Below are 26,923 nucleotides of genomic sequence, written 5' to 3' on the forward strand. Positions count from 1 at the left end.
TCCGGGACGTGGGGAGATCCTTTCCCGTTTGATCCGTAGCCCGACTACATGGCCTGGTTGCCACTTTGCAACGACCTATGGGCAACCAGAGCAGCTCAGACCGGGCCGTTGGATCTTGCTCACGCGGAACACCCTTGTCAGGCTGGACCTTTGCGTTAATCACGAGTCTCAGGATTATAATGATATCCGATTCTCTGATTGACTTTTTTCTCATCATCAGACAGCCTTAATTGTTCTCATCAGTTGATGCTAGATCATCTGAAGGCTAACTTGAGTTCCTCCAAAGTCGTGTGAGTAGGTCGCGGAGAGAAACGGTAAGGTTGTCTTAAATTCTCTAGATAACTGCCGAGCCGAGCAGTATAGAGTTACCGGCAATGACCGCCGAACTGCTTGTGCCGGGATTGTGCCTGCAGCAGTCACACTTAAATTAATTAGTGTCTCCCCACTCCTGGTTAATGCTTAGGCGTGCTAATAAGCAGAAGGCAGTTTGATCTAAAGCTTGTCTTATTGTCAGAGGAAAGGATGGCATATATAGCAATAGACTATAACTTTGCAGTAATTACCTATTACTAAGGGACAACTTACTGTTAGATGCATAACACCAAGATAATTCTATAATTTAAAGCATATAATCAGTCTTATTCTAATTATCTTATTTACCTTACTGGTGGGTTGTATGGATTACTAAGTTCAGTATGGTGATTATAAGCTCAAATAACACATCTAGCGGTGAGGCAAAGAAAAGCCAAATCTTAACATAACTTTAATCCGATTTTAAGTTAACTAGGGTTCTGAATCACGGCAATTGTATTGCTTGAGATAGCGCTGCGAAAGCACTCCGAAGCATCCGGAGCCGATGGCCCGTTAAGTGCCTTAGGCATTTCATTATGGCCTCAATACCCTGTGGCAGCCATATAGCAAATATTCGATATTTCCTAAATATAAATACCTATCATCAAGCCCTTGAAGTAAGAAAATCAAGTCAACTTTCTCCAACTTTAAAACAACATAAATCTTTAGACCAACATTGCCATTGCCATACCATCATGAGGGCCTACGTATCGTTGACAGTTTTTTCGCTCTTCTTGAGAGTATCCGCTGTATGTCTTGCTCTTTTAAAATCCCTTCCAATCCCTTTCTCCCACTCGGAAAATCTTCCCATTTCAAGACATCTGACCCTAGTTACATATTCAAATACTAACAAATGTACTTTAATAAATAGTGGAACAAGTGCTATTGCACTGGATCTGACAAAGCTGTCGCTGATACGACCGCAAATACCTGTTGTACAGATGGTGATGGCGTTTCATTCCCTCATACTACAGGTGATGTCAAGGGGCGTTGGGATAGTAGCAATAAGATTTGCGTTTTCTCTGGTCAAGTGCTCTCGCAGAATTCGGTAAGTTCTTCTTGAAACTATTATAGCTTAAGCAAGAGCTAACTTGAGTTAAAAGGAAAACGATGCCACAGCAGCTTTCGCAGCCTGCTGCCGTCCCACTGGAGGTTCAACAATTTGGGGAGGTGCTTGCTCTTAAATGTAGAGTTAATTACATAGCTATGGCAATGCATCTTTGATCAGCTTGTCGCCTGATGCAATTAACCCATATTGAGCACACATATCTCTGACTGTCCTCGTCACAATCATAGATTTATTACAAGAATTGCAAGGGCCATGCTCTTCATCGTCTTCAACCATGTCTTCCTGTCTTGCGATAGCTTCTTCGCCACCGCAAAGAACGTCGACGCCGATGTATCTGACGTGCTACGCATTGGTGTTGAGAAGCTAACCTTGAAGCATAATGAGACGGTTGAGTATTTACTCTTATTCATGCTTGTCACCAACACTTCCTTTACTTTTCAAGAGATTGCAGAGATTTTCTCCACCGATCTCCATAAGCGCGATATTCTTCCCACTGCACTAAAAAATCCTAAGTTTGTCTCCGAGCACTGCAGCGACTTCCTCAGAATTTGTGGCGGTCGCAACTCTGTTGGACAGTTATACTTCCACGTTCTGCTGAACAAGTCGCTCCTCTCATCCAAGGTGGCACATTCGCAGCTCACTTTAAGAATGTTTCTCTATGCAGGATTGAACCTGACTGTGATAAAGAGTCAATCACCGAAGAGTTGCATGATTCTGTTGTAGAGGCTGTCCTTACCAAGCGTCACCTTTTGGGCTATGTCATGCGCAACTGGGTCGATCACTTCCGACATGGCGGTATTATCAGCTCTGACCGAAAGATTAGCCTATCTCAAGGCTTCCGTAATGTCTTCCCCGAGTCTGTTATGTTGACTCTCCTGGAGCGACCTTGCTAGAGCAGACATCACACCCAACAGGATACCATTGAGCTTCACGAACTTGCCCTTCGTACTTGGGAGTCTTGCTTCGGTGAGAAGCACGTCACTGTCCTGCAAAGTCTCATTGCGCTCGGTCAAATTCACGTCAAGTTCTCAATGCCCTCTGGTGCTGATATTTGTGGCTCGCGATACTTCTACCGTGCCGCCAGGCTCGGCGAGATCGTCCTTATTAAGACAAGCACCCTCTTGGGGACCTGCACTCATATGTTCTTAACATGGAATGAGACCATGGCCATCAACAAACGAACAGAGATTATAACCTGTCGCGAGGATATGATCCGGGCCCAAATTGAGATCAGCAAGCACAAACATGGCCGAATAAGTGACGAGGTCATCTGCTGGTATGAGAAGCTCGCCAAGCTGTACATCTACATTCACGAAGAGTGGCGTGCCACCTTTGTTTGCCAGGGGCTCTATGAGATCACTATCATTCGCTAAGGCAAGAAGTCTCCAGAGGCTAGTCGAACTGGCGGTTTTTTCGGCATCCTTGACACCGTTCTCAAGGGTGAAGATGCAGAGAGAGGAATCTGTTAGTTCGAAGAGTTCATCTTCGACGGAAGACCTCGACATCCATGATCACCTCTGCATCGCCATGTTGATCAAGCTCGCTTGGTCTTATCACGCAAGATTCGAACTGCTCTGTTGACGACTTCTCGTGAGATTATGACTAAGGTTCTTGTCGCTTTCCAGCAGGCAAAGATTGAATAACTTTACCTTCGCTTTGAGGACATTCGCGGCCTCAATCCTCTTCTTGGCACACAGCATAATTGAGATGAGCTTGAACGACTTCTGCATCGTCTCTGGAATACCCGCGAGAGAATTCAGAAGTCTGGCTGGTCATCTATCACGGTCTTGGACATTGGAAAGATGCTTGTACACGCCCAGTACGCTCGCAAGGATGTGGCCTGCGCATTTGAGACAGACGAGCTATTCTGCTACAACTTACGCCGCAGTGGTGGTCGTCTCGACGTTGAGACTCTCGAGTTCCCACGTCTTCTCGCTAGTCTCTACCCAGACAGTGGTCGCAAGGCTGGTGCAATGGCGATCCACGAACATGTTCTTCGTGATATGATCTCTTGTAGCAGCGAGTTGTTTCAGGATACATGCAAGGAGACCGTCACTGGTTTGCTGTTGATGTCTTTGAAAGTTGCAAAAGATGTATGAAACTCCATTTGTAGAGTCATTTGCGAGTTCTGAGTTTAGATGCTCAATCAAACCTGATGTAAGAATTGTCTTCCCGACACCTGGGATGCCTTGGCAAAACCAAGTTTGCCCAGATGTATTCAACCAAGTCTGGTACTCCGAGGGATCAAAAAGCCAACTACCAGTTCCGGGCTCTCGAATCTTCTGATATTCGCTCTGTTGCAGACCGTAGTCAACTGTCGTAAGCCAGTCGAGAATCTTGATGTCGTCTTTTCTGGTCTTATTGGTTCTAATATGGGCGACATCCTCCCGTGTTTCAGAAACAAGACAGTGGACTGTTCTTCATTAACTACTAACTACTGACACAGAAGACGGGACTGACTGACCATCGCTTAACAAATCCTTTACTGGGCGCTCCCCTTCCACATCATTTGACTTCACATATTGTAAAAGTTCCTTCGCAAATGCTGCGACTACAATAGCTGCATATTCTTGCCTAAGTTCTATGTAGTAATTATAAGCTCTTAGCCATAGGTCTTAACTGCAAATAATATATCTAGCTTATTATTTAGATAATATATTATAATATCTAATTAATTATTATAATATAAGTACTAATAAGAGAAAAACCTAGATTATAACTTTTTTATCTAACTTTAAGGGATATAAGAAAATTCTTTTAATATATTTACTAAAATAATTTAACTTAATATTATAAATACTAAGGATCTTATAAGATAATAAGGAAGCAAGATAGCGGCATATATGCTAAAAAGAAAGCTTGTCTCTATAGACTACCCTAACTAGTTCTAGGACCAGTAAGGTTTGGGGCTATCAGAAGGTCGTGTCGGTATTAAGTTTATGAGTCAGTCATAAGGTTAGCAAATACACTTCTGGTTTAACACAATAGGCGTGTTCCTGCCAATCTTTGTTCTTGTGCGTATCAGCCTAATTACATACACCTCGTATAACAAGACAAGGAAGGTGATTCACAAGACCCGCAGGCTCCATCTCAATGCAAAGAACATGGCCTCCAAGATCTTCGTTGAGTTTGTTTCGTGATGCAGCGTCTTTGATCAACTTGTCGCCTGATGCAATTAGTCCATAGTGAATACACATCTCTCTGTCTTTCCTCTTTACAGTCATAGATCTATCACCGAATCAACAAGGGTCCTGCTTCTCATCCACGCACATATCTTTATCTTCAGGATCCCCGTTGGAAACCGGATTTTCAACATGTTCGTATGACGACTTGAACAATACATCTTTGAGAGAATCGTTCCTGAGGGATGCCGCAGCAAGCCTCGACCACTTGCGATCTAGTTCTTCAGATAATCTGGTATCTTGGTTCCGAACAGATTGTGTTGCGTTTCCAGTAGTGTCAAAGCCGTCAGCAGTGACTGAGGTGGGTTATTGAGTGACCCCGTTCGTTCAAACTTTCCCTGGCCATGTACCTTGCCGGCATCCCACTTCACAACTCCTGGATATTCACCAGAGGATGTACTGACAAACTACGTCTCCAAGTCGGATCTTGTTGGATGGAACGCCGCCACCGATGCCTACCATGAGGCCGACCTTGATGGATGGGAAGGTGGTGACGAGATTGCTAGCAACAGTTGCTGCTGGGACGTTTCCGGTCATAACCTTTGGTAAGCAAGTGATGACAATGTTGTGAGGCCCGATAGACCCAAGAGTGTATGCATTGCTATCGTTTCGTGGCTTCAATAGTGATGGGTGCTGCTGATCGAGCATGGCTGTAGCGGCGGTTAACTCCTTGGGCAGGGCACAGACCCATCCCACGGTATAATCATTATGCGTAAATACATTATTACTATTCTCACGTTGACTCATCAGAGCTTCTGGCTCTGAGTATGCCAGGTGTATGTGGATAAATTCAGCCGAACTAGACAGAAAATATGCGGAGAAAAAGAAACAAGAATCAGCACAGCGCTTACGGACTAACTAGTCCGTGCCATATGCCGACCCTCTTCACCGACCAGCAGCTTGCACATGAGCCCTAGTATTCTTATACAGGGGTTTTACAGCCTGGTTCTCGGCCTTTGCTTGAGACATGTTCAGGCGCGCTAAACTGAAGCTGTCGTACCTAAGAAACACAAGAAGTGATACTAAGATTTGCAAGCTAATGTTTTCCCATTCTCCCTGTATTTACTTTAAGACTATTTACGTTGAAACTCAAACACCGCACTTATTTGTTATCGAAACGGGAAACAAGTACAGAGCCACCAAGGCTCTTCGTAGCATAGTTAAGGATACCATATCGATGTCCAGGGAAGAACTGCCAATCATTACCAAGCGAGACCGTAGACCCAAAGTTAGTAAAGCTGTTACCATCGGTACTATAACTGAACACAGCAGATCCAGCAGCACCAGGGCGGATATCAGCGGTGACACGAAGATACACCTTGCGGAAAGAAACGTTGTTTTGTCTTGCTGAGACAGTGCCTGTTGACTTGGTCGTCCAGTCGGTGTTCATACTCAGGCCTGTGTTGAAGACGAGGTTGAAGTTGCTTCCTTCGCGCTCAATGCCGATCCAAGCTGATGAATCGCGGAGAACGCTGAGACCAGTACGATCGCCGTCGGCCATCTTGGAGAAGTCGATGAGGACTGTACCGGTTCCTTGAGGGCCACGGATTCGGTGAGTGAGGGTGTTGCGAGCTTGATACAGGTCCTTGGTAACAGTGACGGTCTTCAAGGTCAAGCCGTTGTTGACAGTAAAGCTCTTGGTATCAGGATTATGGTTCCACTCCCAATCCTGTCGAAGGTTTGGTCCAGGGAAGGTATCTGTGCCAATAGGGCTAGCAACAGTACGCTTAGGAAGCGGGTAGTCATAGTCGCCCCATTGACCATTGACGAGGGTGATCTTGGGGAAACCATCGCTGCCCCAGGTAATAGGTGCCAAAGCCGGTGCTCTTCCGCCAGGGTACATGTCGACGAAAGCCATGTAGTACCAGTCGCCCCTGGGTGTTTCGACAAGACTACCTTGGTGAGGTGCTCCGGATCGAGGAGCAGCAGCGAGTTTGAGATTATCGGCGATGATGCGAAGATCGTAAGTTCCGAAGGGACCGTTGCTTGACTTGGCGATGTATTGTCCTGTTGCGGGTCTGGTTAAGAAGATGTACCAGTTGTTGTCTTTCTTGTACAAGCGCGATCCCTCGAGGGTAAGAGTGGATGGAGGTGAGAGGACAACTTGTTCCTTGACCTCGGACTTCATGTCCTTAGAAAGCTGAGCGATATGAAGGTCACCACGTCCGTAAGCCACGTAGGGAGTGTTATCTGTATCAAAGTGAAGGCCAGCATCGTAATAGCACTTGTTGATGGTTGCGATCTGAGACCACGGCCCAGTTGGGCTTGAAGCACTGTAGACATAGGTCTTGGAGAACTCAATGCAAGCAACAAAGTAGAACTTTCCATCGCTCTCTCGATATCGGAGGGAAGAGGCCCAGATTCCCTTGACGTAAGCTCGCTGTCCATTCTCAAGGCTGTATTTGGGGGACCAGTCAAGAACGGGAACAGAGTGACCAATATGCTCCCAGTTGACGAGATCATATGATCGAAGGACAGGAGCACCGGGAGAGTAGTGGAACGTTGAAGCGGTCATAAAATACGCATCTCCAGCGCGGGTGACTTCATTGTCGGGAAGATCTTCCCAAACAACAGGATTGGTGAATTTCTCTGCCATAGTGGCAGCAACCGAAAAGAGAAGACCAAGAACGGCACGCATTTTGAAGCCGTAAAGAACTAAAGAGCGTTGTTTAACAGAATCCATCTAGAGCATTTCTCTCGCAACTTATAAGAAAACGAGGGACATTCCTTTCTGGAGTTTTGACATGAAACGATTGGCGCGCTTTAGCTGAACAAGGATCAGCGGTCTACCTACTTAGAGTTCTCACGGAAATACAATCGCCTCTAGAGCCACGAGTAGCAGCACGCCAATGTTTATTGCAGGGTTGTCCCCGCATTATGCACGAGGTGCAACTTCAGGCTGAAACAAACGTGGTCAAACAAATCAGCAGACGCTTCATTTACTTGTTACTACTCCAATAATTAAGGGGAGCTGAAAGCCATAGCTAGGGTTCGGTTGGCCTATTAGCCTAATTTGGGCGTGTTTTATATGGATCGCTTAACGGATGATTGGCACTTGCAGCATTCGGCATCTGGTAGATGTCATCATGTCCGCTTCTGACAGACGGAATGCCTCTTCCGTTACCCCAGATGAGCAAAGATACAACAGAAGATTTCTGCTCATCTCCTCCGCCACTGAAACATAGCCCAAAGTGTCTTCTCGTATCCGTGCCAATCAGCGAGGTCGCAGGAGATATGTTATCTGTTTCGAGTAAATGATTCGCCTTATTCCGAATATCCGGGTTACTCTTCCTTAAACAGCTGTAGTCTGACGATGCGCGCAAATGGTAGCCTCAAGGTCGGTATTAAATATGGCTTCATGTCCGCATACTCGTTATGCGCGCAAATTGTTTGTGGCTATCTTACGAAGAGATCATAGCCTATTTGTGTAAATACGATATTCGCTCGCTTATCACTACTCAGCCCATCGCTATCAGGGTCCTTAAATGGATTTGAGTTGTTACCTTCCTTATATGTGGTTACTGAGATCTGCATGTCAGCATAGGGATCAGATATTTAAAGGCGACCTTGAGCAGCTTATAACAGTCCCATTATAGAATTACCATCCTTCAAGAGCCTCAGTTGGCAAGTCATTGACTCACAGCGACAGCTATCTCTTGAAACACCTTCAAGATGTGGTTGACTACCCCGTTGCTGTTCGTCAGCACCCTCCTGGGCCTCTCTGGCGTTGTCCTCGCTGACAACCCCATTGTCCAAGACATCTACACCGCAGACCCAGCACCAATGGTCTACAACGGCCGTGTCTACCTATTCACCGGCCATGACAACGACGGCTCCACAGACTTCAACATGACAGACTGGCGTCTGTTCTCGTCAGCAGACATGGTCAACTGGCAGCACCACGGTGTACCCATGAGCCTGAAGACTTTCAGCTGGGCTAACAGCAGAGCCTGGGCTGGACAGGTCGTTGCCCGAAACGGAAAGTTTTACTTTTACGTTCCGGTCCGCAATGCCAAGACGGGAGGAATGGCCATTGGCGTGGGCGTCAGCACCAACATTCTCGGACCCTATACAGATGCCCTTGGAAAGCCATTGGTTGAGAATAATGAGATCGACCCAACAGTCTATATCGACACTGATGGCCAGGCCTACCTGTACTGGGGTAACCCTGGCTTGTACTATGTCAAGCTCAACCAAGACATGCTCTCCTACAGCGGCAGTATCAACAAAGTCCAGCTGACAACTGCTGGATTCGGATCTCGTCCAAACAATGCCCAGCGCCCTACTACCTTTGAGGAAGGACCTTGGCTGTACAAGCGAGGTGACCTTTACTACATGATCTACGCCGCGAACTGCTGTTCCGAGGACATTCGTTACTCAACTGGACCCAGCGCCATCGGTCCCTGGAATTACCGTGGTGTCGTAATGAACAAGGAGGGTCGAAGCTTCACAAACCACCCAGGCATCATAGACTTCGAGAGCAACTCGTATTTCTTTTACCACAATGGTGCTCTTACTGGTGGCAGTGGTTATACCCGCTCCGTGGCCGTCGAGAGCTTCAAGTACGGTTCCAACGGTCTCATCCCTGAGATCAAGATGACCACGCAGGGTCCAGCTCAGCTTAAATATCTGAACCCATATGTCAAGCAGGAGGCCGAGACCATCGCTTGGTCCGAAGGCATCGAGACTGAAGTCTGCAGTGAAGGTGGTCTCAACGTTGCATTCATCAACAACGGTGACTACATCAAGGTCAAGGGAGTCGACTTTGGCAGCACTGGTGCAAAGACATTCAGCGCTCGTGTCGCGTCTAACAGCAGTGGTGGCAAGATTGAGCTTCGACTTGGCAGCAAGACTGGCAAGTTGGTTGGTACCTGCACGGTATCTACCACTGGAGACTGGCAGACTTACAAGACGGTTGATTGTCCCGTTAGTGGTGCTACTGGCACGAGTGACCTCTTCTTTGTCTTTACTGGTACTACCTCGGACTATCTGTTCAACTTTAACTGGTGGCAGTTCAGCTAAAGGACTTGAGATGCGGATGGTATGAGAGTATGCACTTCTTGTAGATATTAGTCTGTTGGACTATAGTACATAACTTGAATTGATTGCGACAAGTAGCCATTTGCCTCCAACTCCAACATCACAGACCTCCTACTTCATGTCTTTCATATTATCCGGTAAAATGATTCGTGTCATCTCATAGCAACGCTCATACTCAAACCAGACGCAGTTGCAGTAACCCAATATGATATAGAGGCTGTGCATGAGATTGCTGACAGCTTAGGTGACATAAGGCTGATAAACAGTACCATTTTGCTGCGCCTCCCGCAAGAGTCGCTTGTTGGAGCGGCTGAGCCAGATCTTCATGACGATAGCGCAAGCGCTAGAAGTCAGGCCGAAGGCCATCATACCGATGAAGGCACTGATGTAGCGAGGCTCCTCCTTTGTGACGAACATGAAAGGAGCAGTGAAGTTTCCTATCAGATACTGTTAGCAGTGATGAGAGAAGCTTTGTCAAGACAGACTTACCGATTTGAGACAAAAGGTTGCAAAGAGCAACTGAAGCAGCTCGCTTTTCAGGGGTCTTTGCAAGAGCACCTAAAGAATAGTCAGTATTGTGTTGAAGTAGTACCTTACTTCGGATAACATACCGCTGACGTAACCCATGATGAGAGGGTTGGCGATGTACATGCCGCCAACGTAGATGAAGGAAGCTCCATATCGGGCCTGGGGGTTGGTGGTGGCTAAGCAGACGATGAAACCAATGCAAGCAACTGCAACAGGGATGGCATAATGCAGACCGCGCTCCTTGACCCTGTAATACGAGTATTAGCAATTGTTTGGTGCAGGATGTCCGTTGAGACTTACTTGTCAGAGTGCCATGCGTTGACATATGAGCCGATAGCAGCGAAGATATAAGGAGGCGCAGTAAGAACAAGGGCAATGACGGAGCTGTATCCCCAATCGGCAGCCAGACCACGAACAATAGAAGGATAGAAGTTGGAGAATCCGTAGGCAGCAGATATGGTGATGTTCATGAGGGTAAGGATGTAGAGCTTGGGGTCGCGAACACTGAGCTTCAATCCTTCCCAGGCACCAGTCTTGGCCTCGGTGGTTGAGGGACGATCAGCAATGACACGTGCAGCAGCAACCTTTCGCATGTCCTCGGTCATAGTCCACATGGCGCTGCCGGTCGTCGAGTCGGGATAATCGGGGATGAACCAGATACAGATCATGGCAGAACCAGCACCGGCGGTAGCGAGGATGATGAAGAGCCACTGCCAGCCAGCAAGGCCATGAGCCTTCTCGAGAGTGGCGTAAGTGGCGGCAGCGATGAGACCGGCTGAGCAGAAGGCGATGGTCTGAGCTGAGTAGAGAATTGCCATGCGGAAAGCGACTTCCTTTCGGGTGTACCTAAAAAGATATGTCAGCACGAAATTTTATTGGTATATCAGAAGCAAGAGACGTACCAACAGCCAAGAAGGTAAATAGCGCCAGGGAGAAGAGGTGCCTCAACGAGACCAAGAGCAAATCGAACACCCATGAGTCCAGAGTAAGACTTGACTCCGACAGTAGCGACACTGACTCCAGACCAGACAATAGCCATGAGACAGAGGTAGAGACTGGGCCGGATCTTGGTAATCAACATGTTACTGGGGAGTTGACCGAGGACTGTAGAGGTCAGCATTATCCGAAATAGTCCAAGATGGAGATAAACGTACCATAACCGAGAGAGAGAATAGAGACAGCCGAAGAAAAGTTTGCTCCAGTAAGGTTCAGATCGGCATCAAAAGTACTAAGTCTCGCATGACCAATCGACGCCCTGTCAAGGTAATTGAAGAAGTAAAGACACCAAACACAAGGCATGAGAGTAAGGTCAAGACGCCGAACAATCTTCTTCTCCAGCTCCCGCCAGTTCGGAATGCCAAGAGCGTCAATCTGCTCCTCAGGGCTAGGAAGACGACCTTCATTCTTGAGATACCCCTCCTCTACCATACCGAGTTCCTTCTCGATGGCAGAAGCGGAATCAGCCTTGTCGTCGATGGGAGCCTTGACATCAGATGCAGGGACCTGAATGTCTTGCGGCGGCACATCACTGCCCGCTTTCTCATTCGGGGTCGTCATATCTTGAAGAATAACTGGAACAAATAAAGAAATAACGACTATTGAAATGGTTGAGAAAGGGAGGGCTTGTGATGTTCAACCAGGTCGAGAGGCTGCGTAAACGAGAGAGAAAGCAAGATCAAGACGCAGGTGGATTGCAAGTTTTATAGATGAGGGAGACACGAGAGAAAAACAATGGCGATGGGAAAACCCCGCATCTCTCCAATGTCGGCATGGCTGGGCAAGCTGGGGAAAAAGTCGTGTCCCCAGATGGTGTATGTGTGAGCCAAGAGTCCGGGGCAAAAGAACAATCTCTTGTCTGGCTCATGTTAAAACTGGAGAAGAAGGGTTCTGGGGCAAAACGGTCTCGCGTGCACAAAAAAAAGCACACAGACTGGGCCGGACCCCAGATGAATCACCAGAGATCGGCGGTGTCAAATCGAAATCAGATCACTTGCAGTCTATCGTCCTTCATACTTATTGTTTTAGACTTAGATTAATACTCTACGGTAATACCTTTGTCGTTAAAGAGGCTGAAAATGAGGCTCTTCTTAACAACGCCGCATTATCGGGCCGTGGTCAATAGACCAGTCTGGATCACTTTAGTCTCTTTTAAAAATGCCTATAACAATCTCGTGTGCTATTATTATTCCACGCTTTATTCAATCTGTCTAAGGAAAACGGAGAAAGAATTCTCTCGTATGTTTTGGCTCTAGCTAGCCACGCGCCAAGCTCAATAAATCGCAATGCGTTCATCATATTCCCCGATTATTGCAACAATTTTTAACTTATGGAGGGGGGGAAAACATCAGCTCCCGTCTCTCCCGTTTATTCTGGGCATGTTCTCCAAAAATGCAGTAAAAGTCCGAGTCTTCCCGTGCCAAGGGCGGAGAGTCCATTGCTGAGACCTGCACTGTAATGCTCCGGGTATCACTACCCACTATAGTGGATTATTCCCGTCTCGGCACTACTCCACCATCATGTCAGGGCCAAGCATTATGGTGACCAATCTCGCCAATTTGTTGTTTTGAGGTGGGAAAAGGTTATTCTTAAGCTTGTTCAGGACCTTGGCATATGGGGCTTTCCTCTACCCGCGGGATTAATCCTTCGCCGATGTTACTCCGAGTCCTAAAGTTTGCCGTGCCCAGCCAATCCCGCGGGAGATTTGCATTCGATTACTTAGTAAATACCAAGGAATCTGGTATTTCTCGGAAGCAATTCTGAGATCCTGTTATATGTACGGTCTCGAATACGTCCGAGGAAGTTTAAGAGTTCTTTTTCTCATACGATTGAGAGTTCTCTGCATGCAGCTCGCGTAACCACAGCGTATCCCCGCCATACTTACAGAGCGTTTACAGTGGCTAAAACGCTGCCTCGACCGCTACATTTTTCGCATCATCAGTTGAAGTAGACACATCCGGCACTTGTTTTCTTGGCTTTGTTCTGTCCTTGGCAACTCTGTAGCCAAACTCGGATACTCGTTCTCCGATGCCAGTGCCGAGGTGCGTCGAGTAAGGAGCGTGAGATGGTGACGACTAGGCAATTGAAGCTGCGAGGATTTCACTAAAGTACAGCAGATGATAGTACAACAAAGATGAACAAGGACAATAAGAAATAGTGCCCGATCCGACGAACAGGCTGTACAGCAAAGATATATGGGCGAGATAGAACCAAGCGTGCATCCTTGGCTTCCGATGTCATTCAGCTGTTTTGTTGGAACCTGGGAAAGTTCATGCGTCCATCGCCCATGACTCCCATTCATAAGACGCAAGCATGAACGGACCTACGCCATTCTGTCCATTCTCCAACTTTGGTCTGCTGACGTAGTACTGATGCTGTCAGCATGCTTCTGCATTGTGAGCGTTATACTCACTTCAAAGGTGACATTGGAACTAGTCAAACCACATTCAGCGACTGTGCCATTCAGTATCAACGACCCGTCTTCGCCTTCAGTGACAAAGTTTTCAATCAACCTTGTGAAGGCGTCTTTCGCAGTCCCGAGATACTCATCTGAGTCAAGGTATCCCAAATCAACAGCTTTCAACAAGCCCCATGTAAACATGGAGGAGCCACTACTCTCGATGAAGTTCCCTTTGCGCTTGGGGTAAGGTTCGTTCATGACTTGCCACCAGCTGCCAAGATCTGGATCGCGGGAGTCTTTCAGACCCCGTGCGACAGATTGAAGGTACCCGAGTAACTGGTCATAGCCGGGATGTGACGTGGGGAAGTACTGCAATACCTCAACGAGGGCCATGAAATACCAGCCAAGAGCACGTCCCCAGACATTGGGCGCTCGGCCTGTCTCTGGATCAGCCCATGATGCTTCGCCTTCAACCCAGCCGTGTACGTGAAGACCTGTTGTCTCGTTGATTGTGTTCTCGTGTATGAGCTCGTATTGAAGAAGGATGTCGTCCCAAGCTGTGTTGTTATCCGAGTCATAGAGATGCGTCCATCTGGCGTAGAATGAATCTGCCATGTAGATACCATCCAGCCACATTTGATCGCGGAAGAATTGCTGGTGCCTGTAAACTGTTGAGCTGCTGTTGCGACAATGATCCATGTGTTTCGCTCACCAAAAGCCCCCGGAAGGAGTGCGGGGATAAGAGTCCAACATGCGTCTGACGGTGTTGGCGGCTGTCTCATACTTTGACTCTCCGGTCTTATTGTGAAGATAGAGATAATTATTTCCCATTCGGTACTCATCAAGGATATACCTGGATGTGTTGAGACCTTTGATGGAGCCATCCTCTTGGACAACAGGGCCATCAATCTGACCGATGTACCAATCAAGATATTTCTCATCCCCAGAAAGCTCGTAAGCTTTTTCGAACCCAAGATAAAGAACAGCATCTTGATACCCAAGGTCCGGTTTGACGCCCTTCGCGATCATGGTGTCTGCCATCTCTGTCAGATAGGAAAGGCCATATTCAGCTCCGATGAGCATGACAATAAGAGACAGCGTCAATGGCCGCAAAAAGGTACCCATGATAGAGATCTCTTTAGTAAATATTCTTGATTCACTTTATCGAAAAGGATATTGTTAAATCCACAAACAGACGCTCCACAAGAATGAGGCGTCGTCCGACCCCATCATTCAGAGCTAGTCTCCCAGCTCATATAACATTAAGATGGAATTACCAACAAGGCAGGTAGTAATTCCCAATCGTCATACTGTTGGTTACTTAAGAGATATGTGTGACTATGCACTTGTGATCATTTTCTTGTTTCAGAAAGCCTTGTTTCTTCATGCCTTGTGAGGTCACCAATGAGGGGAAGTAACATGCAGCGGGTTGCATTGCAGCGTCTTGCCAATGAGAGTCTAGGTATATTGCCAGGAATAAATCCTTATGCCTAAGAACATCTGATACGTTTCTGTCACGGGGCGGTTATCTGGTCAATGTCGATGAATGTTGATGAAGCCTTATAACAAGACTGATGATATGATGTAAATTGGTTCCTTAGGGTAGCTGGAGAGGATGTTGCTATTAATAGTAACACATCATCATTGCCGGTCTATAGCATAATCTCAGATGTATCACAATCTCTTGCATGATGATTACTTACTTTTTCTCCTTTGCAACCGTTTAATAAAATTAACAGACGACCCACTACTATAATGAGTGCTAATAGAGACTTTCATTGAGACAAGATACACGTAATCCCATGATCCTTTTACAGCTCATGAACTTCCCGAAGCACTTGATTATAGGCAATATGATCATCGGAGTTGGAAGCTTTTTCACAATTTAATAGATATCAGAATAGGTGATGTATGTCGCCTTGTAACCAACTTCCAATATCACACAGAAACGTGTGACCTAGCTACTGCTTCAGAACCAATTCTCATGCTTCACGCATTGTAGTAGCACGCAAAAGACTGAGCCAGGTTCGCTGCAGTCCGACACTTGAAATCCCCATCATATCGCATCTGATCCAGATAATCATTGCAGTTCTTGCTCTTGTAGATGTTGCACAAGCACCCTCCAGCCTGGCACTCTGCGATCAACATGCTAGATCCGTAGTGATAGTTGTAGCAGTTCGTCTTGCCAGCATAAACACTTTGCGCCCAGGTCACATCAACTTGACCAGAGTATGACTTGCATTTGGTGTCGCTGTAGTAGTTGATCTGCATCTGCTTGGCTGCCGCAGCCGCGGAGATCAGAGTGGTGAGGACGGAAGCGGTTGAGAAGTGCATCGTTCTGGTTTCTGCGTGGCGCGTTGTTAGTCACAAGAACATGTGGAGGAGGCGTTGATTGGAACGCGTAGTGACCTACAGATGAGGGTTGATACGTGGTGGGATGAAGATCATTTACTGAGTTTGTTTCTCGGCGGAAAAGACCCCGGAGATGTTGCTTTTATATACATCTCCGCCCTCTGGAACGTTTTCGCATTTATTAGATTTGCTTGAACTGGGGCATGGTTGTAATCTTTACAGATGCTGATGTAAGTATAGACAATGGTTCCACTGCATTTGAGAATAATGACAAATTTCTGTGCGTACAAGGCACGGATTATCCAGTAAGAGGGGATAGGTCAAACGGCACTCACTTCGGGAAGAAAACGTCCGGTACGAGTTCAGATCGCCAGTCTCGACCGGGCCGCCTGCATACACGAGGTGGATATTGTCTTAAACAGACGTTACATATTGCCTCCCATCCTATTTTGGAAGCTCGGATGAACCAGGGCTGAACTTCTATCTCCACTAATAGATAAGGTTCTTTTATCGGTACTCATTACCGCAGTCACCCATGGCCTCAAACATCTCGGCTCTGCTACTCCGCGTCAACACCTCCTCAATGACTCTTCGGTCATCGTCATCCAAGCTCCAACCGAGGGTAGTAGCATTGTCACTTGTATGCTCACTCATACCAATCCGCGCCCCAATAATGACTGCTCCGACGTAGGGAAAGTCTAGCACCCAGCGCGTAGCTATGTTGGAGATATTGACTCCGTGTTTTGTAGCGATATTGCGTAGGACGGCAAGCAGTTCTTGGAAGAGAACCCAGCCGCCCCAGCTGCATATCATTCCGTAGTACTAAATCATCAGTACAATAATAACACAAGAGGGTGCTTTCTTTACCTTTCTCTGGCTGGGAGTAATGTTGGTATCGTAGACATCTGGTTCCGGCTGATTGAGCCACTTATCTGCGATGAACCCGCCGCACTGAAGAAATGATTTGTTAGTGGTTACATGTTCGGCGAGTATATCAGAAGACACTCACTAAAGTCCCATATGTTAACAGCTTGATATCATGTCGAGAGCATGCATCTGACATCTTCACGGTAGGCCTTGAGTCGATCAACGAGAACTGCATCCAATCAGAAAAAGCTTTATCAGTGTCTGCTCAAGTACCAACCTGTACTTGATTCGTATATATCTTGACACCACTTTCGACAACTCGTTCAAGATGTTCTGTATCAAAATTGCACAAACCAATCCGGGCCACTCGCTTGTCTTCTGCTAAATATTGCAACGCGTCGATATACTGCGGATTATCCCACTATAGAATATGTCAGTGGGAATAAGAGAAACACGTGTCAAGACTTACAAGTTGCCAATGGAATTGAAGTAGATCGATCACATCTTGCTGTAATCTATTGCATCTCTCGCTCACATTCGCTTGTACTGCTTCCCGAGAAACAGTCATGGGATGAAACACACAGTACTTTGTTGCAGTAAACATTTCGTCTTTGTGCGGATACAGCGATCGAAAACGTCCCTGTAGTCGTGTTAGTCAACAGTCACAAGCCTGGTAGTATCGATTGAACTTACATATAAAACTTCGGCGTCACCATAGTGGTCTGCCATGTCGAATGCAGTGAAGCCATTCTGAACATGTGTAGAGAATCCTTCAACGATCTTGGACATCTGGGCAGAGCCCCAGGCTGGGCTTGACATCTGCCATAGACCTGAAAAGATGCGAGGAAGGGTTCTGTCACCAAGTTGGAAAGTCTCCGTGGCCTGGGGAGGCCTGGCCAAATCTGAAGGTAGCCCATTCAAGGATGATTGCTGGGAACTTGGGATAGGAACGCCCAGTATGTTTGCTGTTGTGAGCATACCTCTTCCATAAGGGAATTCTATACCAGTATCCCTTAACGTCTCTTGACACTGAATGAGAGACTGAAACAGAGTTTGGATAATGGTTCGTTCTTGTGAGGAAAGCGCCCGGGCTCCCGAGCTCACAGAAAGGCTCTTCTTCACAGCTGTCATTGCCTGAACCAAGTCGCCATCTAAAGAAGCTAGGAATACGCGGAGCTTCTCTCCCTCATCTTCTGGTGACTCGAGAGCGAGCTGAATGCCGTCAACAACCAGTTTGTCAAGAATAGAAACACCCTCAAACGCTTGCCCGGACCCAAGCATACATCGGACAATCTTTTGGGTCTTCTCTAGCCCCTCAAGATCGAGAGTGGCGGATTGAGATTTGGATGACTTTGTCTGGGTCTGAGCAAGGTATTGCCGAGTTGCGTCTTCAAAACTGGCGGTGATATTAGGGTGAGATGCCAGCAGCGAGCGGATGATAACCCTCAGGCCATCAGGAGGTAGGTTCGCTATAACGTTATCCGTCATCATATTGACGTGGGCCGTATTGCTGCTGCCATTGCGAGAAACGGCCATTGTGAAGTCTTGATTCGAATTGAAAGGGTTTGAAGAATACCGCACTGGCTGAATGTCTCTGTAAATCGTGAGGTTGAAGATAACGAAATTACTAGTCTTGATAAAGACTGATATCGGTGCTTGAATATGACGACTGGGGAAAAGACCGCCGGTGTTCAAGGCTATCATCGGCGTCCAAGAAAGCGGCACCGGCGTTTTAGACACAGGCTAGAATGCCGAGATAGCCGGGCTCATGATCAGCTAATCGCTTTATCGGCTTCTGAACCTATCAGCAGCACCGCCTTTATCGAGAGCATCCACTACGCTAGTTACCCCAGATTTGGTGGCAACCACGATTGATTGGGCAGGCAGCCATTGGCTTGGTGACGATTCTTCAACCACGGTCATTCCAGAGCGAGGTGCAGAGCACTGAATGAAGCACGCATCAGCACATTACCAACATGTCAAGTCCATCTCTTCAGAGTGCTAATGCGTGTATACAATGTCGAAGAGTTAAGATGAAATGTCGTCCTCTGGGACAGGACACGTCTAAATGTGAACGTTGTACCCGCAGATCCCTTGATTGTGTATTCAGAGAGCATCGTCGAGGTCGCAAACCGGGCACGAAGTAGGTAGGGCAACATAAATGAAAGCTCATATCTAACAAGGGGCACAGAATCTCAAAAACAAAGAAGGCATCTACCATTTCTCCAGAGTCTGCTCCAAGTCTGGAGAGTCCAGTGGCGGCAAGGACCCAGCTTTCAGAAATTGAAGATGACGCAAACAACCTGCAACCATCAGGGTTACTTAATCATCAGGCCTTGGAGGGTAAATTCTCTCTCGGAAATATTCTTAATGCGGATCAGGAGCCTGTGCAGCGACAGAGAAGCCGCGATGAGTCACTTGAGGATCCTATTGAGCTTGGGCTGATTACTCCGTCACTAGCGAAGTCTCTTTTCGACAGGTCGGTCAAAGGTCATATAAGTCATAGTGTGATATGCTGACCTCCAACCAGTTTCATAACGGTTTTAAACCCATACATCAGCCAACTCGATCCCCATCTCCATACATTTCCCTACGTCCGTTCAAAGTCTGCGTTTCTCCTGAGTTCCATGCTGGCCATGGCAGCTAAAGCCTTCAGCCATGTTCTATATATGAAGCTATATGATCACGCGCAAGATCTCTATTCCAATGTCTTCCGTCGAGGTAGCAAATCAGTCGAAATCGTGCAAGCAATTCTGATTCTCACCTATTGGAAGGAGCCGCAAGACACCAGAGTCTGGACCTCTGTTGGATACGCAATTCGCATATGTATGGACTTGGGATGGCATAAGATTTCTAGTTGCTCTCCGGAAATAATCGCCTCAAAAAGTGAAGTGGAAAGACGAGAGCGACGAAATATAGAGAGGACATGGTATGTTCTCTTTGTCTATGATCGAAGGTATGATGTTGCCAGTCCTATCCCAGTAATTCCACGAATCAATATCATTTTAACTAAAACCTGCACAGCATAAGCCTACAGACTGGGAGGCCATGGATGATTGATTGTAACGAGTTCATCGAATCGATAGAAGATTGGTGTGATGATCCATTAGCTATCGACAATGACCAGCTTCTCGGGGCCTTTACAACTTTGAGGCTGGTAACATCGGCTGCATTCCCACTACTGGTGACTAAGTCACAACAACGATCCACATCATATCACGAGAGTGCACCACTTGTCAGCCTTCTTAATAGCCGTATTGAGAGATGGGAGGAGAAGTGGACTCGCAAGGTTTTTTCGCAGCACGAACAAACATGTCATGAGTTTCTAATCCGCTTCTACGGCACCCATCTCCGTCTGCAGATTCACACATTACCATTGTATGGAATTCTGACCTCGAATAAGTCAGACGTCAACTTACATCTTGATACCATATGGGTGTCCTTCAACAGTGCCCTGAATATGTTGCGGTTAATATCCCTGCACTCGGATTATGTTTCTTTCGCGCAAGACTCCGTTCATGTTATGACAGCGTATAGTGCTGCGTTTCTTGCCAAGGTTGGTACTCTTTCCGTCACCTGCGTGTAGCATTGCTAATTCTTTTATTGCAGATCAGCTTTTCGTTTCCCAACCTCATTTCGGACCAGCTCGCGTCAAGCTGCATTGAAGCTGTTGAGAGTGCTGGAAGAGTCTTTTCAAATCAGACAAGCTGCATAAGCTCCAGTTGCAGCTTACAGGCAACCTTTCTGACTCGAGTGGGCTTGAAGCTTGTCGAAACCCGAAATAGAAGGAATGCCACTCAAAGTGATACTGCTCAAGAGGTTCCTACTGCATCACGGCTGATTCCAGGCCAACATGGCCTGGATGGAGGGTCTAACGTAATGTTACCAAGCGATGCATCTATGCAACATATGCCTGGCCTGGAAAACTTGGAAATATCACTGTTTCCGCAAGAAAGCTTGGATTTTCCGTTTGAATGCGACGATATGTGGGCAGAAATGTTTGGCACGGCTGGAATGAACGCCCAAGATATATCATACTTCTCACAAACCGATTGCTGAATAATATACATGTAACTGCTACTCTCTTCAACCATATTCTATGACCCTGAGTTCCCACTTAATGGAACTACAGTAGTCTCTGAATGGCTAAACTTCCGAATTCCTTCCTTTACTATCTTCAGTTGCGAGGGACAGTTAGGATCAGGGCAAGCTATCAGCGCATCCGTAGTCATCCAGTCATTGGGAGCTGTCACTCTCTGCTTGGCTGGGAGAAGTGGAAGGACAGATGCTGGTTCCAATCAGTATGCTTCAAGTACTTGCAAGGTATTTCTTATCTTACCAAGGCTATAGATGCTAATCCCTTGGTCCTGTGGAAGGTAAAGCATTTCGCCTTTCAATGTGAAGTAGTCTCCTTCCTTCGCTCCACACATGATCTTCTTGCCTGGCGGACAAACGACCTCCACTCTCAAATCGTATAGCTCGAAGGAGTCGTCATGCGAGGTATTGGGGTTAGTGGAAGTCATTGCTGATAAGAAACAGGACTAAAGAAAGCGGCTTGAACGAGGTTCATTTTCCTCATACCAATAGAGTTATAAGCTCGTTATAATCAAGTTCTGGATCGGTCTGGGCAATGAGGGTTGTCGGTCTATGGCCGACCGGCGAATTTCCCCGCGTCTCTGCACCGGCGTTCTAAACATTCACCGGCGACTCAAACTAAACCCCTGTTTCCCCTCATCATAAACGAGCCATGCATTGCGATAAGCCACTGGAGTCAGTCTCCATCATAAATAATGGAGAAGATCGGCCGACTCAGATAACATGACTTGAGTCATTCCATTGGGAGAACATTATTATTATCCTCGTCTGTCAATGGTCATATGTGGAGTTTCTTTGACTTCTCTTCGAACCCAACTTCATATCAACACCTATTTCAGGCTCTATCCTTGACAGTCAGGAGGCAATGGATAAGGACGAGAAGATTGTCGCCTGCAGTGGCATGCCGGCAGACGTCGAGATGGGCAGCGGGAACACAGAGATCATCTCATCCAGTGGCCTCAAACGCGAATTGGGTTCCCGGCACATCAACATGATTGCTGTCGCCGGTATGATTGTAAGCTTCTTCAGTGCCTTGACCCTTAACATAATTGACTCCTTGTAGGGAACGGGACTGTTCCTTAGCTCTGGCCAAGTCATCGCGACAGCAGGCCCAGTTGGAGCTCTGTTGGCATATACCCTCATGGGACTCGTGACAGCAGGCGTTGCGTATACTACAGGAGAAATCACGGCGTTTATGCCATCAACTGGTGGCTTCGTTCGTCATGCGACCAAGTTTGTTGAGCCTGCACTTGGTGCTGCAACGGGCTGGAACTTCTGTAAGTCACCATCGCCTGGAAAGTGGTTGCAACATCCTGACTTGACTTAAACAGGGTATACTATGGCAATCAACATGCCCGCAGAGATCAGTGCTGCAGCAACTCTTGTTCAGTTCTGGAATACATCGATCAACCCTGGCGTCTGGATCACCATCTTTCTTGTCTTCATCATCTTAGCCAACCTTTGCGGAGCCAAACTCTACGGCGAGTCCGAAGTCATCTTTGCATCCCTCAAGATCATGCTTATTATTGGTCTTATTATTGGCGGACTAGTCATTGACCTCGGTGGAGCACCGAATCACGAACGACTAGGCTTTCGGTACTGGATCTATCCAGGAGCCTTCAATACTTACATCAAAGATGGCTCTGCTGGACGATTCCTTGCGTTTTGGAAAGCAATGCTGCCTGCCGCTTTCAGCTACGGCAACATTCAAGTCGTAGCCATCTCGGGATCTGAAACGCGCAATCCGCGAAAGCTCATCCCAGCTGCGACAAAGAAGACCTTCTACCGCATATTCTTCTTCTACTTTTGCAGCATCTTCATCGTTGGTCTCATTGTGTAAGTATTCCTCTTTAAGCATCCCAAATGGGTTTTTGTTGATGACAGCTTCTAGCCCATACAACGACCCAGCACTTGGAGTCTCTACCGGAACAGCCTCCCAGTCCCCCTTCGTCATCGCCTTCCAACGATCCGGAGTATCGGTCGTACCTTCAATCATCAACGCTGTAGTATGTACCTCAGCCATCAGCAGCGGATCTGCTTGCATCTTCATCGCCTCTCGAACTCTCTTCGGCCTCAGCTGTGACGGCCATGCTCCTCAGTTCTTCCAACGTTGTAACAGATTCGGCACCCCTCACTACGCAGTTGGTATGAGCTGCCTCCTATCTCCACTGGTGTATCTTACAGTCGTGAACAACACTTCCGTGGTCTTCTCGTGGTTTGTAAACATCACGACTGTTGCTGGCCTCATAGGTTGGGTGGTTATCCAGGTGACCTATCTCCGGTTCTTTGCTGGTCTCGAAAAGCAGGGTTACAGTAGAGAAGGTATGCAAATTGAAAGATCTTCTCTAGAGTTTCTCTAACGTATCTAGATCTTCCCTACAAGAGTCCTTTCCAGCCATACGTGGCCTGGGCGACGTTATTCATGGTTTCTTTGGTTATTCTGTTCTGTGGTATGTTCTAACTCTCTCCCCCATCTCTAGCTCTCTTCCTCTCCGTTGATGGTGTGATTAACTGGCTTCCAGGATTCGATGTTTTTGTGAAGGGTCACTTCACGGCCCAGGGTTTCATTACGTGTTACATCAACATCGCCATATTTGCTGGTATATCTGAACTCGCCACTATCGCAGGTACACAATAGGCTAACAAGATGACTCCAGTACTGTATACAATCTTTAAAATACGTCTGAGATCGAAGATCATTCCAACTTCAGAAATTGAGCTCATTGAAGAGTTCCGGCTAATTCGTGAGGAAAAGCAACAAGAACAAGATAATTAACAGCGCGGACAAATAGCGATGTTGAAATTGATATATAGCCACTTGCAAGAACTTCAATTCCAATGAGAGCCTCATACAAAGTAATACCAGCTATTTCCGAGTGTTTTGCTATACCTGGCCTATTTAGGCACCCTTCTCTCCAAAGTCCTTTGGCACTTCGGGACCCCAAACCGAGAACGGCCCAACAACATCCCTCTTAGTCCCACTTGCCCGATTCACAACATCACCATCAGCATAATGCTCAATCTTGAACCCACTAGGATCAGCCCAATAGTCAAAGATCTGACTGCCCAGAACGTGTCGTCCGACGCCCCAGATGCTCTTCCAGCCTTTGCTAGCCAGGTACTCATGCCCAATGAGCTGTGTATCAAAGTCGGCGACTTCAAACGAGGTATGGTGGCAGTAGATCTTCTTAACATGAGGTTCAGCTCGCTGCATGAAGAAGCAGTGATGATCAGAATATTCATCGCCGAGATCCAAGTGCATGAAGGTGAGTACATCCATGTTGGAGAAGTCCCAGTGGTACAGAATATCTGAGGGGACGAAATTGAAGTTACCTGTGTACCATGCTAGCTCGTTGTCAAAGTCTGGGACGACGTAGCCGAAATGGCCGAGTTTGTGGACGAGAGCTGGGCCAGGATGATAGCGTTGGTATTTGCCTAGGAAGAGTTAGCACCTAGGAGTAGAATATGAACAAGTATAGCGCTCACCTCGCCTTGGCTTTGTGAAGGGTTTGTTGTAAGGACCCTGCTGTTCGTGTGTTGCAGTGGGTTCTTCCGAGTCCGTCTTTCTCTCTTCTTGGCCATAGACAACATGAAAAAAGGTATTATCTTGTCGACTGAACTTGATCATCTTTCCACCACCAGGCGCATGCTCAAGAGAGACTCTCTCAGCTCCATCAAGAGCAGCTGCCTTTTCAAACTCTTCCTCAGAGGCAGCCACGAAAGCTGGTCCAAGGAATCTCCGCTTGCCATCTTTGCTCTTAGCTGCGACATAAATGAAAGGGTCTATTCCATAACCTCGATAGTAAATGGTATCTCCGACACGAGCTTCTTTAACGAAGCCAAAGTCATCTGCGAATCTGTCGAACTGGTCGAGGTCTGGGTGTTCGAAGTAGACATGGGCGATGCGGGACAGTTGGACCTTGGAAGGGTCGTTGGTGATTGTGGGGATTCGCATGTCAGTCATGATGGCTTCTCGTAAACACCTGGGCAGTTTGGTGAGAACAGTCAATGCAATCTTTAACGCAAGAGACATAGTAGAACGCCAAGAGATGAATCACAACTATTTTATAGGTTATGGGTATTTGTTCGTCGAGAACATAGAGTTTATAGGTCCCGCAGCTGTGGGTTTCTAAGTCCCCGAATCTGGGGTAGCAGTGAGTGGCGTTGGAGACAACCATGACGGTTCTCTCCGTGACCCACTCACCTGGTTCTCGATTTCGGAGGATCTCAAGTTAGCTTCGGAGGATCTATCGTCAACCGAGAAGAACGATTTGGGCCTGTCCCTCGACTGACCTCGAGCGACTATGGGGCCAGTTATGTGATACAGCTTATGGGAGCCTCCATCCGTAAGGAGATTACGGAGTTAAGAGGTCTTGAAGTCGAACGTTGCTTGTAGTCAATGCTTCAATCTCCGCTGGCCATGTTCTCATACCATACGCTATATCAATGATTCCTAACTAAGGTTTTCTATCTTCTCCGCTCTCCACAATTAAACTTATACCATTTTTCAGTAGTACAACTCCGCCACTTTGTCCGGTCTGCTCAAAGCTCATCCTTGACTTCTGTGAGCGGACTTCTAGTGTCCTGGCTTTCGGCATTCAACTTGCATTAAGTCCGATTCATCAGGCCAGTAAATATTCATTCGAGAAGAGTACAAATACTAGACATGAGGATGAAACTAAGTAACGAACAAGCCAACAAATTGACCATTTCTTTCTGAACCAAAATTACCACACCAAAAAAGAAAAGCCAAACAACCAAAATGTCCACACCCCCTTCTTCTGATGCACCTTGGTCACTGAATGGCAAGACTGCCATTGTGACAGGAGGCTCTCGCGGTATTGGACAAGCTATTTCTATTCACTTGGCACGCAAGGGTCTTACTAGATTGGCTATCACATATGCAAGCAACATCGGGGCTGCAGAGGAAACGCTGAGGAGATGCCAGGAACTCGGGGTAGAGCAGGCAATCGCTATTCAAGCAGACGCACTCGACCCTCAGTTTGGACCGAAAACCATTGCCGAGGCCCTCAAACGACTAGACACTACAGTTGTCGATATCCTCGTCAACAACGCCGTCTTGGCCGACCCTGCCAAGGTATTACCGATCAAAGACACAACCTTGGATGTGTTTCTCGAGATAATGCAAGCCAACGTTTACGCACCGGTTTCAATCACAACTGCCCTGCTACCTCACCTTCCAGACTACGGAGGCCGGGTGGTGAACATTTCAAGCGTTCTAGCCTACCAAGCCAATAGCGATCCGACTGTCGCATATGGAGCTAGCAAAACCGCTCTTCAGAGCTACACCCGATCCTTTGCTGAAAACTTCTCCAAGCAGAAAAAGGCTACGTTCAACAGTATCATTGTAGGCCTAACAGCCACGGACTCGATCAAGGCCAGTCAACACATGATGCCAGCAGGCTTTCTCGATGGGCAGATCCGAGACACAACCGCCGCAGAAAGAATTGGTGTTCCTGACGATATCGCCTATATCGTTGGCTTCCTTGCAAGTGAAGAGGGTCGCTGGGTTAACGGCGCTGCTGTAAGTGCTAATGGTGGTAACAAGCTTGTTATGTCTGCCCTTGGTTGAAGAGGAATCACTCTCATTAGTAAAACGGATGTGCATATTGCTAGGATTTAGTTATAGGGATAACGTTGATTAAATAAAACAGTCTTTACCGAGATGTCGCTCTACTGAAATTACGCTATAGAAATTGTCTACCTTGTCATTTCTTTCTTCACGACCCACTCACACGGTTCTCGACTTCGGAGGAACTCAAGCTAGCTTCGGAGGATCTATCATCTACCAAGAACGGCTCGAGCATGTCGATCCACAACCGCGAGAAATAAGTCAATTGAAGAATCGGACTTTACCGTGTTTCCGTGCCTCGAGATCAATGCAGAGGTCCAGCCTCGGTACTAATGAAGATCGCAGTAGAGATCCGGAGCGAACTCACAATTGCGGGATGACTTTGGCTTATGAACCAAGGTTCTATATGACATATAAGCTAGCCAAATAACACGATTAAACTTTGTCAC

The 26,923-nt window shown here is 47.0% G+C and overlaps 13 protein-coding genes across 13 annotated transcripts; 5 read left to right on the forward strand and 8 right to left on the reverse strand.

The window, feature by feature from the left end:
- Window positions 1-996: 996 nt before the first annotated feature.
- Window positions 997-1,551, forward strand: BKA55DRAFT_741231 (uncharacterized protein). Its single transcript, XM_046201467.1, has 3 exons — window positions 997-1,100; window positions 1,223-1,399; window positions 1,455-1,551. The coding sequence occupies exons 1-3, from the start codon at window positions 1,047-1,049 to the stop codon at window positions 1,533-1,535; spliced, it is 312 nt and encodes a 103-aa protein (XP_046045993.1). The 5' UTR covers window positions 997-1,046; the 3' UTR covers window positions 1,536-1,551.
- A 1,014-nt stretch (window positions 1,552-2,565) lies between these two features.
- On the reverse strand, window positions 2,566-5,407 carry BKA55DRAFT_678546 (nucleoside phosphorylase domain-containing protein; the record flags this gene model as incomplete). The annotated part of the gene is made up of 7 exons (XM_046198144.1): window positions 5,007-5,407; window positions 4,691-4,898; window positions 4,459-4,648; window positions 3,885-3,933; window positions 3,302-3,833; window positions 3,070-3,184; window positions 2,566-2,841 (listed from the first exon to the last, which is right to left on the reverse strand). The coding sequence occupies exons 1-7, from the start codon at window positions 5,347-5,349 to the stop codon at window positions 2,566-2,568; spliced, it is 1,713 nt and encodes a 570-aa protein (XP_046045994.1). The 5' UTR covers window positions 5,350-5,407.
- Window positions 5,408-5,704: 297 nt separating this feature from the next.
- On the reverse strand, window positions 5,705-7,240 carry BKA55DRAFT_693739 (glycosyl hydrolase; the record flags this gene model as incomplete). Its single annotated transcript, XM_046199951.1, has 1 exon — window positions 5,705-7,240. The coding sequence occupies one exon, from the start codon at window positions 7,238-7,240 to the stop codon at window positions 5,705-5,707; it is 1,536 nt and encodes a 511-aa protein (XP_046045995.1).
- Window positions 7,241-8,265: 1,025 nt separating this feature from the next.
- Window positions 8,266-9,624, forward strand: BKA55DRAFT_650239 (glycosyl hydrolase; the record flags this gene model as incomplete). Its single annotated transcript, XM_046197290.1, has 1 exon — window positions 8,266-9,624. Exon 1 carries the CDS (start codon window positions 8,275-8,277, stop codon window positions 9,622-9,624), a length of 1,350 nt encoding a protein of 449 aa, XP_046045996.1. The 5' UTR covers window positions 8,266-8,274.
- Window positions 9,625-9,882: 258 nt separating this feature from the next.
- Window positions 9,883-11,727, reverse strand: BKA55DRAFT_693741 (major facilitator superfamily domain-containing protein; the record flags this gene model as incomplete). Its single annotated transcript, XM_046199952.1, has 6 exons — window positions 9,883-10,079; window positions 10,132-10,200; window positions 10,254-10,417; window positions 10,471-11,016; window positions 11,073-11,274; window positions 11,325-11,727. 6 exons carry the CDS (start codon window positions 11,725-11,727, stop codon window positions 9,883-9,885), a joined length of 1,581 nt encoding a protein of 526 aa, XP_046045997.1.
- A 1,709-nt stretch (window positions 11,728-13,436) lies between these two features.
- On the reverse strand, window positions 13,437-14,692 carry BKA55DRAFT_519200 (glycosyl hydrolase; the record flags this gene model as incomplete). The annotated part of the gene is made up of 3 exons (XM_046188322.1): window positions 13,437-13,535; window positions 13,580-14,228; window positions 14,280-14,692. 3 exons carry the CDS (start codon window positions 14,690-14,692, stop codon window positions 13,437-13,439), a joined length of 1,161 nt encoding a protein of 386 aa, XP_046045998.1.
- An 864-nt stretch (window positions 14,693-15,556) lies between these two features.
- BKA55DRAFT_706752 (uncharacterized protein) lies at window positions 15,557-15,901 on the reverse strand (the record flags this gene model as incomplete). The annotated part of the gene is made up of 1 exon (XM_046200701.1): window positions 15,557-15,901. The coding sequence occupies one exon, from the start codon at window positions 15,899-15,901 to the stop codon at window positions 15,557-15,559; it is 345 nt and encodes a 114-aa protein (XP_046045999.1).
- Window positions 15,902-16,219: 318 nt separating this feature from the next.
- On the reverse strand, window positions 16,220-18,471 carry BKA55DRAFT_650247 (NADP-dependent oxidoreductase domain-containing protein). Its single transcript, XM_046197291.1, has 6 exons — window positions 17,480-18,471; window positions 17,256-17,426; window positions 17,064-17,207; window positions 16,929-17,015; window positions 16,787-16,870; window positions 16,220-16,741 (listed from the first exon to the last, which is right to left on the reverse strand). Exons 1-6 carry the CDS (start codon window positions 18,320-18,322, stop codon window positions 16,427-16,429), a joined length of 1,644 nt encoding a protein of 547 aa, XP_046046000.1. The 5' UTR covers window positions 18,323-18,471; the 3' UTR covers window positions 16,220-16,426.
- A 291-nt stretch (window positions 18,472-18,762) lies between these two features.
- On the forward strand, window positions 18,763-20,845 carry BKA55DRAFT_519516 (uncharacterized protein; the record flags this gene model as incomplete). The annotated part of the gene is made up of 5 exons (XM_046188349.1): window positions 18,763-18,929; window positions 18,978-19,265; window positions 19,317-19,742; window positions 19,811-20,342; window positions 20,396-20,845. The coding sequence occupies 5 exons, from the start codon at window positions 18,763-18,765 to the stop codon at window positions 20,843-20,845; spliced, it is 1,863 nt and encodes a 620-aa protein (XP_046046001.1).
- On the reverse strand, window positions 20,841-21,431 carry BKA55DRAFT_650253 (uncharacterized protein). Its single transcript, XM_046197292.1, has 2 exons — window positions 21,126-21,431; window positions 20,841-21,074 (listed from the first exon to the last, which is right to left on the reverse strand). The coding sequence occupies exons 1-2, from the start codon at window positions 21,307-21,309 to the stop codon at window positions 20,884-20,886; spliced, it is 375 nt and encodes a 124-aa protein (XP_046046002.1). The 5' UTR covers window positions 21,310-21,431; the 3' UTR covers window positions 20,841-20,883.
- A 137-nt stretch (window positions 21,432-21,568) lies between these two features.
- BKA55DRAFT_650254 (amino acid permease/ SLC12A domain-containing protein) lies at window positions 21,569-23,732 on the forward strand. Its single transcript, XM_046197293.1, has 7 exons — window positions 21,569-21,896; window positions 21,945-22,158; window positions 22,213-22,717; window positions 22,773-23,203; window positions 23,251-23,331; window positions 23,404-23,481; window positions 23,539-23,732. The coding sequence occupies exons 1-7, from the start codon at window positions 21,747-21,749 to the stop codon at window positions 23,655-23,657; spliced, it is 1,578 nt and encodes a 525-aa protein (XP_046046003.1). The 5' UTR covers window positions 21,569-21,746; the 3' UTR covers window positions 23,658-23,732.
- Window positions 23,733-23,780: 48 nt separating this feature from the next.
- Window positions 23,781-24,845, reverse strand: BKA55DRAFT_693747 (Glyoxalase/Bleomycin resistance protein/Dihydroxybiphenyl dioxygenase; the record flags this gene model as incomplete). The annotated part of the gene is made up of 2 exons (XM_046199953.1): window positions 23,781-24,316; window positions 24,368-24,845. 2 exons carry the CDS (start codon window positions 24,843-24,845, stop codon window positions 23,781-23,783), a joined length of 1,014 nt encoding a protein of 337 aa, XP_046046004.1.
- A 798-nt stretch (window positions 24,846-25,643) lies between these two features.
- On the forward strand, window positions 25,644-26,474 carry BKA55DRAFT_693748 (uncharacterized protein; the record flags this gene model as incomplete). The annotated part of the gene is made up of 1 exon (XM_046199954.1): window positions 25,644-26,474. One exon carries the CDS (start codon window positions 25,644-25,646, stop codon window positions 26,472-26,474), a length of 831 nt encoding a protein of 276 aa, XP_046046005.1.
- Window positions 26,475-26,923: the final 449 nt, after the last annotated feature.

This window comes from Fusarium redolens (assembly GCF_020744475.1).
Source record: "Fusarium redolens strain MPI-CAGE-AT-0023 chromosome Unknown BKA55scaffold_14, whole genome shotgun sequence".
Taxonomy (NCBI): domain Eukaryota; kingdom Fungi; phylum Ascomycota; class Sordariomycetes; order Hypocreales; family Nectriaceae; genus Fusarium; species Fusarium redolens.

Coding starts and splice junctions, on each gene's coding strand:
- BKA55DRAFT_741231 (XM_046201467.1), top strand. CDS start 1,047: ATGAGGGCCTACGTATCGTTGACAGTTTTTTCGCTCTTCTTGAGAGTA. Junction 1,101..1,222: donor TCTTCTTGAGAGTATCCGCT/GTATGTCTTGCT, acceptor TTTAATAAATAG/TGGAACAAGTGCTATTGCAC. Junction 1,400..1,454: donor AAGTGCTCTCGCAGAATTCG/GTAAGTTCTTCT, acceptor TTGAGTTAAAAG/GAAAACGATGCCACAGCAGC.
- BKA55DRAFT_650247 (XM_046197291.1), bottom strand. CDS start 18,322: ATGGCCGTTTCTCGCAATGGCAGCAGCAATACGGCCCACGTCAATATG. Junction 17,208..17,255: donor TTCAATTCCATTGGCAACTT/GTAAGTCTTGAC, acceptor CATATTCTATAG/TGGGATAATCCGCAGTATAT. Junction 16,742..16,786: donor TTACTCCCAGCCAGAGAAAG/GTAAAGAAAGCA, acceptor CTGATGATTTAG/TACTACGGAATGATATGCAG.
- BKA55DRAFT_650253 (XM_046197292.1), bottom strand. CDS start 21,309: ATGACTTCCACTAACCCCAATACCTCGCATGACGACTCCTTCGAGCTA. Junction 21,075..21,125: donor GATTAGCATCTATAGCCTTG/GTAAGATAAGAA, acceptor GATTGGAACCAG/CATCTGTCCTTCCACTTCTC.
- BKA55DRAFT_650254 (XM_046197293.1), top strand. CDS start 21,747: ATGGATAAGGACGAGAAGATTGTCGCCTGCAGTGGCATGCCGGCAGAC. Junction 22,159..22,212: donor TGCAACGGGCTGGAACTTCT/GTAAGTCACCAT, acceptor TGACTTAAACAG/GGTATACTATGGCAATCAAC. Junction 23,332..23,403: donor TTTGGTTATTCTGTTCTGTG/GTATGTTCTAAC, acceptor ACTGGCTTCCAG/GATTCGATGTTTTTGTGAAG.